Source organism: Salvia hispanica, chromosome 1 (genome assembly GCF_029641045.1).
Source record: "Salvia hispanica isolate PSC_SH4W2 chromosome 1, Shi_PSC_v1, whole genome shotgun sequence".
Taxonomy (NCBI): domain Eukaryota; kingdom Viridiplantae; phylum Streptophyta; class Magnoliopsida; order Lamiales; family Lamiaceae; genus Salvia; species Salvia hispanica.
The window spans coordinates 65,800,607-65,809,266 of record NC_142692.1 but is presented as its reverse complement, the minus strand read 5'-3'; the positions used below and the strand labels follow the sequence as shown (position 1 = coordinate 65,809,266).

The 8,660-nt window shown below is 39.1% G+C and overlaps 1 protein-coding gene across 1 annotated transcript; it reads left to right on the top strand.

Moving 5' to 3' along the window:
• Window positions 1-1,460, top strand: LOC125218063 (uncharacterized). The gene is made up of 3 exons (XM_048119660.1): window positions 1-545; window positions 958-1,066; window positions 1,326-1,460. The coding sequence occupies exons 1-3, from the start codon at window positions 1-3 to the stop codon at window positions 1,458-1,460; spliced, it is 789 nt and encodes a 262-aa protein (XP_047975617.1).
• The last annotated feature ends 7,200 nt before the right edge of the window (window positions 1,461-8,660 follow it).

Genomic DNA, 8,660 nt, shown 5'->3' with positions numbered 1-8,660 from the left:
ATGGTTCCATCATCCATTCAGTTCGTCTACTTCTACTCATCAAATCCCCAAATTTCAAACTCCAATAACGCAAAGGAGCTAAAGAAATCCTTATCAGAGGTCCTCTCCATATACTACCCCTCGCCGGCCGCCTCGTCGGCAACCTCTACGTCTAATGCAACGACACCGGAATCCCCTTCTCCGAGGCGGAAGCAGACTGCAATCTCTCGCAAGCCACTACCAATCAAAACCCTAAATATTTCAAGAAATTTATATCTTTCAAAACGGATGACCTTTGCCTGGCCGTTCAAGCCACCCATCTCCGCTGCGGGGATCAACCTCGCACACAAGATCGCCGACGGTTTATCTTTTGTGTCAATCGTCAACACCTGGTCCGCCGTCGCCAGACACGGCAGCGTGGCGCTCCTGAAATTCGACACGGCCACCTACGCTCCGCCGCTGGACGTCCTCAACAACCTCCAGCCCCCAACAGGATTGAATGAGGAAAAGGTCGCCGCCAGAATCATCATGTTTTCGGTGTCAGAGATCACCGCTCTCCAGAAAAGGTACTTTGTAGTAGAAGCGTTTCATTTCGGCACGAGATTTAAGAAAAATTGTGTAAAGTGAGGTAAGTAAATGAATAATAAAGTAGAAAATGAAAAATGTAGAGAGATAAAAGAGAGAATAAAGTATAGAAAAGAAAAGTTTATTGCTTTTTGAAAAAAAAAAAGAAAATGACTTCAAAAGAGGAATATGTACTACTTTCTATCCTAAAATCCACCCAAATTTAAAGTCCAAATAAACTATTTTAAGTTTCATTAAATTTAGTATAGGGTTCTCGTCTAAAACCCAATTAATGATATAAGCAGTGGCCAATAAGATTTATATAGTGGTTTGGTTGTCTCTTTACTACCCTAAACCCTAAAACTTTCATATATGGGATATTGTTATATTTATTGTGTTTCATTTGCCAATAAGGTACACCGCAGGTGGGCTTCGTCCGAGTCGGTTCGAGGCACTAGCGGCTTCTGTATGGAGCATGTATACAGACATCAGATCCGACCCGGGTCAGAACTGCTTATGCTTTGTATGATGAAATGGAATGAGAGTGGAATCAAATGGAGGTTGGAATCAAATGTCAATTTCCTAGGATTTTCTTTGCATTTTCATCCATTCATTCATTCATTCCATCAAAACAAATTAATAGAATGGAAGTAGGAATCACATTCCATTCCATCATACCAAGAAGCCCCTTAGTGTATACTGCAGTAAATATGAGGAGCCGGGCCGACCCTCCTCTCTCCGAATATCAGTTTGGTAACTTTGTAGTAACTACGATGGTGAAGGCGGCGCTCGGGGACGGCGGAGACGAGCTTATGTGGAAGCTGCGGGACGCCTTGAAGGCTTTCGACAGCGCATATTTGGGGCGGCTGAAGAAGAGGGAGATGCAATTACTCTGGCTCAAGCCAGTCAAGCCGTGAAGGTTATATTCTCCTTCACGAATATGTGCAAGTTTCCTTTCTACGAAGCGGATTTTGGGTGGGGCACACCTGACCGGGTCATTAACATTGGGTCTCCTTTCAAAAACGTGGCTTATTTTATGGAAACAAAGAGTAGTGGTGGAATAGAGTTATTGATTCAGTTGTCCAAATCAGTCATGGACAAACTTGAAGCTAAGGAGGTAGTAGTAAATTGTAAAAGAATAAAATGATGAATGTTCTATCATGGGAATATCATAATTGTACTTGTTTGTACCAACTCTATGCAATTACTGGAAATAAATTGACAAAAAATATTTATCGAGCTTGGTTTACTATTTCAATCGCCTCTTAAATATATTTTTAAACATTAATTTAATTTGACATATTTATATTTTGTAATTGTTAGGATTTGTTTTGATTTATTCTATTTCTAGATACTCCCTCCGTTTCGCCATAGTTGAGGCGAAACTTTTCGGCACGGAGTTTTAGAAAGGTATATTGGATGTGTTAAATAAATAGATAAAAAGGTAAGAGGGAGAAAAAGGTAGAGAGAATAGAGTAAAAAGTGAATAAAGTAGAGAGAATAAAGTAAGTGGCAGGTGAGAAGTAAGACTGTCCCATAATAGTAGAACAGGCACGCCGCAACCTCTAAAAAGAAACTTATCCGCCTAGTCATCACAGTTATGTCTCAGCAACATAAAACTTGTCTAGCCACGCCTTACATTTTTTATAATTGTCGGTATATTTTAATTGTACAAGAACAAAATTAATTGTACAAAGAAAACATAATTCATAAAAAAAATTAAAGCCAAATATTCGTTGTATTATAAATTTTAGAAAATTACACAACCAGAATTACATAAAAACACCGGCAGCTCACTCGGTGTCATCTCCAGAATCCGCCGCATCAACTGCATCCCCAGCAGCCTCCGCCTCGTCGTCGGGGATGGCAACCCCAGCTGGACCTTCTACTGATTTATGAAAGCCTCGTACGTCCGCCTGATCCTCGGGTTGGTTTTGTTGGTCAAACGTCCACAGACCTCGATCAGCTGCTTCTGCCGCTGAAGCATCAAGTTTCCGGATAGCACCTCCGCCTTTGGCAAAGGCGCAGGGTCCAGAAGCAGAAGAACCACCGGCTATTGCATCTCGAATAGTGGATTGCTAGCCAGGTGGACTTCGACGGCGGGAAACTGTGGCAGGGGTTCCTCCTCAACTCTTTCGTTGAGGTCGATAGACTGTGAGCCACTACTGCTGTAGTTATGCTCCGAGTCTCGTCCGCTTCGGCGGAGCCTGACCTTCTTCCTCACAGACGGCTCTGAATTTCATTGAATCCCTAAGGATGAGATATTCCTCCCAGTAGGTTAATTTGGGATATTTCTCATTCTCTTTGTGCATCTCGTACGACAGAGCCTTTATGTCGGCCTCGCTGCGGCCGCTCTTGACCAGGCAAAAATTGTTCGCGTGGATACCCGAGAACCTGCTGCCGACAATTTAAATCCTCTTCCATTATTAGTGGAGCTGGTCCTCATTCCAGTCCACCGCACCTCGCCACTTGAACTCATCGTAGGCAGTGACGACACAGGCCTAGAAACCGCTCTCTGTCTTATCTGTTCCAACAGCTGGATCCACCGAGATTGAGTGTCACGCCTTTGCCACAACAATAAACTCCTCCACTGAGTAGTACGAAGACCCCAACCGGCTCCGGCCGCCTCTCCCACCGTCGCAGCCACCGCATCTCCTACCCGCTCTCTGGCTCGGCACTGACGTCTCTATGCGTCCATGTACCGGTGCCGATGACGGGGGCGGTACATAATTCTTCCACCGCATTGGACTGATACCCATCTGCTTGAATGACGACGGATCAAAAACAACAAGGGATTCGGGGGTGGGAAGAGGGAGTATTGGTATCGATCGACGGATTGTTCACCGCGCCCAATTTGGGCCAGTAGTCCCCAAATGCCGATTGGAGTCGACCCAAAGTCCTTTGGTTGGATGGAGGAACCCCACAATTGGGGTGGAGGGGGCACCCTGATGGAACCAGGGTGGGGTGGAGGGTGTTGGAGTTACCGCGGGGGAAGACACTGAAAACAAATACTCCCTACGTCCACAAAAAATAGGGCACTATGTGAATGGCACGGGTTTTAATGTAGAATTGGTAAAGTAAGAGAGAAAGAAAAAATGTAAGAGAGAAGTAGTGTTATTAGAATGTGAGGTCCATATTATTAGTAAGAGAGAAGGGAAAAAGTAAGAGAAAAGTTGTTGAAAACTTTCCTTTTTTGAATGTGTCCTATTTTTTTTATTGTGTATTCGATTCCAATTTCATGCAATTTAATCTAGATCACATCAAACATGTTATTTGATGTAGAGACACGATTGTTACCTTTTGATCCTTGAATGGATCGACGTTGCTAGTAGAATCCCTCGTCAATCTATGATTTCTCAGCCACGAATCTTCCATTCTATTCCCACCTTTTTTATTGTTCATCCGGGTGGGCGGATCTTGAAGAATCAATATAGAGAAATAAGACCTTGGGAGAACTACACAAAAATACGAGATTGATCTAATCTTATGTATCACGATATAACAAGAACAAAATCCAAAACAATAATCTCCCTATAACAAGGGCACAAAAACCGATGCAAGATGGAGATAGAGAAGGCCGGTGGTGGCTAGGGTTTGGTAAGGACTGTGTTGTGCAATTGTATTGAAGGGTTTCTCACCTCTCTCCACTATTTATAAGATGAATTTCTATCGAGCTAGAATGGGGATTCATGGAGTGGTTAGATGTTGAGCTAGCCCATTAGACAATAAACTTATTAAATCAGTTAACCCATGATTTAATAATTATCTAATGGAATATTATTTTATTCCACTGAAGAATAATATTGAGCTCTCATCTAAATCACCAAATTACGAAGAACTTGGGTTCCATTTTATTTTATAATATTTTCCGCGTTTAAGATTATTTTAATCCATTAATTTAATTCTTTGTTTGCTATGTGACTTGAATTAAATTAATTCTCCAAAGACTTTTTCTAGTTTGAAACTTTATTTATTATTAATGGAATAAAATTTCAACTGCGCAGATTTTTGAATAATAAATTCTTTTTTCAAACGCCTCTTGGGGATAAAATCATACTACCACAATGGACACACAAATTCTATGAAATAATATTATAATATTTTCATGTTATTCAATTACTACCACCCAAGATACCATGGTTGAGTTGCGAAAAACTCTCACATATTGATATTATTTGAAAAGACTAAGAAGTACTAAAATTTCTAAAGTATATTCTTTTTATAGATAGCAATAAATAATATATTTCGGGTTGCTCCTTTCAGTGTTCTACTACACTAGGGTTACTAATCTCTTCTTAGATAAGAGAGAATTATTACAAACACTACAACCATAACAATAGGTAGCCAAGGCCTATCTAGGCAGTGAACTTGTTTTTCTTCTTACTAGAACCGATAAAGTCCCCTACTGAGAACCCATCAGATTCCCTACTTTAACCTTCTTAGTAAAAGTTTTTAGACTTGTTTATTTACATTTCAATAAAAAAACCATTATATTATATTATCTACTCTCATAATTAGGTAAACAAGTGGATGTTGCGTTATATCGTATACGTGCATGAGCTGACTGTACAAGGCCATGTATGCTTGATGCATCTTTTAGTATACAAACTCCAACAGAGGAAGGACCCCACATCTGGGGTGGATGGGCACTCTGATACCCCCAAGCCCCATATCCGGCGAATCCGCCCACATCGACGATAGTGTTGGTGGCGGTACTCGGGACTTGAGTCCCACTGCTTGGATACAGGCTCCTGTTGCTCGGGTAGTGCGATTCTCTGGTGCCGGGGGAATCAGTGTGGCCTTGCATTGTGCAAACTCTAGAGAGATGAAAATATTGTTGGGACTACCGCAGCGGAAGACACGGAAAACAAACAGGTCCTTAACGGATCTATTTAGGTGATTATGCATTCGACTCCAATTTAATGCAATAAACATAGATCTATAGATATAATACATCAAAAACACATAATCATGCATATTCGATGTAGATTCGATTGTTACCTCATAATCCATCATTGGATTGACGTTGCTAGCTGCACCACCCGGAGATCCTTGGTTTATCGACCACGAATCTTCCGTACTATTCCCTTGTCCTTGATTCTCCATCCGTGTGGGCGGATCTTAGATTATCAATTAAATAACTTTGAATGGATTTAGGGAAAACCAATACAAACACCAAATTGTCTAGATCTAATCCTATGAATTAGGATAGATCAAGAACAATAATCAAAACCCTAATTCTCCCACGTGCTAGGCACGAAAATCGAGACAAGTGAGAGAGAAGAGGGAGGCGCCGATTTGCCTCCTAGGGTTAGGGTTTTGTGTTGTCTTGGATTGTGTGCTAGGGTTTCCACATCTCTTCAGTATTTATAGTGGACTTAATGGGCTAGTAAGGGGATCCATGGAATGACTTAAGTGTTGGGCTCACCCATTAGATAATTAACTAATTAAATCAAAAGACCCATGATTTAATGTATTATCAATGGAATATTATTTTGTTCCACTAAAGAATAATATTGCACTCCCACTTAAATCACCAAATTACAAATAACTTGGGTCCATTTTATTTTATAATATTTCCCGCGCTTAAGATTATCTTGATCCGTCAATTTAATTCTTTTGTCTACTATGTGACTAGAATTAAATTAATTCTCCAAAGAGTTTTTCTAGTTTGAAAATTTATTTATTATTCGTGGAATAAATTCCAACTGCGCAGTTTTCTGAATAATAAATTCATTTTTCAAACACCTCTTGGGGATCACCCCTTAGGGATTTAATCATACCACACTGGGCACGTGAATTCTATGAAATAATATTCCAATACCTTCATGTTATTCAATTACTACCACCCAAGATATCATGAACTTGAGTTACGTACAAACTCTCACATTGATAAGTCAAAGTGGCGTATGACTGAATAAACAATATTGATATTAATTCCATAAACTAGAAAATACTAAAACTTCTGAAATATATTCTTACAGTAGATAGCAATAAAGAATACATTTCATATTAGATCCTTTCAGTGCTTTACCACACCGGTATTACTAATCTCGTTTTAGGTAAGAGAGAATTATCACAAACACCGCAACCGTACCAATAGGTAGTGAATACGTTTTTTTTCTTACTAGATCTGGCCAAGTCCCCTACTGGAAAACTCATGAGGAGATTCATCGAATTTCTCTACTTGACCTTCTTAGTAAAAAGCCTTAGACTTGTTTATCATATTTCAATAATAAATCATTATATTATATTATTTATTCTCATAAATAGGTAAACAAGTGGATGTGACGTTTCTCTTATACATGCACAAGCTGACTGTACAAAGGCATGTACGCTCGAAGCATCTTTTAATATACAAACCCCAACAAATATGGTTGTAAATTTAAAGCATCTTTTCAGGTCTGGACATAATGGGTTGCAAGTTAATCGGGTGCGGGCTAATCGGGTTTTAATTTTATTAGGCTAAAAATTTTCAACCCTAACCCTATAAATTTGGCGGGCTATTCGGGTCAACCCACGGGTTGCGGGCTACACTGACATCCCTATGTGGATGTGGTTAAAAAATGAGGAAGATGTTTAATTTATAGAAATAAATTAAGAAAAAACAATCGAATATTACCACCGTTGGGGTCTCGCGGCGCACAATAGACCACCGCCTACCAGTCACCTCCGCCGTCTACCCAGCTGTCCCCAGGCCGCCACAGCGAACGTCCGGCTTGCAATAGACCGACCACCGTCTCACTAGGCGGTGGCTAGGGCACTATTGTGAGTGCTCTAACTTTTTAAAATGCTAGAGGCTAACCATGTACTCGTCCGTTTCATAGTAGTAGAGTCATTTCATTTTCTATAGCCGTTTTGAAAAAAATATACTCTCTCTATCCCATTAAAAAGAAACGTTTTCCATTTTAGGTTGTCCTATTAAAAATGAAACGTTGCTTAAAATGGAAACAATATCATCTCTACTTTTTATTTCCCTTGCTTTATTTTCTTCTCATTAACTCACAAAACAACACCAAATAAATTCTGTGCCAAAAAGTAAATGTTTCATTTGTAATGGGACAGAGGGAGTAATAAATACTCCATTCGTCCCACAATATGAGTCACATTTGTTGTAGGCCCGGGTTTAGAGAATGTACAATATAGTGGGTTAGGAAAGTTACTGGAATATGAAGTCCATTTTTTTATATTAATTTTATAATAAAATGTGAGTGAAGTGAGCACGACCCATGCACATGTCTTAGGCGGGTTAGGCTGAGCCGGGTTTTATTAATTTTGCTACGCGCAGCCTAGCCCAAGCTCACTTGTCAAGTGGGTCTGGACCGGGCAGGGCTTTGTTTAAAATTTTTTATTTATGTATTTTAAAGAGATGCTAACAATATTATATTTAAATAATATATATAACTTGTATTATATCTCATTTACACTAAATTTAAACTTTGTGTTTAAGTTTATTTACTGACTTTGTATTAATATCATTTTTCATGCTCTTTATTCAATCTAAAAGTAAGTTCATAATTAAAGGCGAAACCAATATTGTTGCTTTTATTAGTAGATGAAGACATATAAGTTGATGTTGTATTTTTAAAACAAGAAGTATATGAAATAATTAATGAATTTAAAGAATTCTAGAATTTTTAATCAAATATTGAGGTTTGAATACATTATATTTTTAAAGATGAACTTCAAAATCATCTTTTTTACATTTTGGATATAAAAATATAAGAAAAATATTGGATGTAGTCAAGATTGATTGTTGCATATGAGTATAATTTAGTTTGAAACTTATGTAGTCAAGACTATTACTGTTTGATTCAATTCGGTGACGTCCAACATATTGTAACGATATAAAAAAGATTAACATGTCATACATAAAATGACATACATAAATACATAAATATACAATTATTAGTGGTTATTTATATAATTATATTCTAAAAAATTAATTATATAAGGTGGGCCTGATGGGCCCGGGCCTGGACTGGGCTTTAGATGGTCCTAGTCCTAGGCGGGGCCTAGGTTTGCAAACCCAATTGGAGCCCACATTTCAACCATTGAGCCGAGCCCAGACCCGCTTCGTTTCACTGGTGGACCGGGCCAGGGTCGATCTGTTGGAA

Coding starts and splice junctions, on each gene's coding strand:
- LOC125218063 (XM_048119660.1), top strand. CDS start 1: ATGGTTCCATCATCCATTCAGTTCGTCTACTTCTACTCATCAAATCCC. Junction 546..957: donor ATCACCGCTCTCCAGAAAAG/GTACTTTGTAGT, acceptor TTTGCCAATAAG/GTACACCGCAGGTGGGCTTC. Junction 1,067..1,325: donor GTCAGAACTGCTTATGCTTT/GTATGATGAAAT, acceptor ACGATGGTGAAG/GCGGCGCTCGGGGACGGCGG.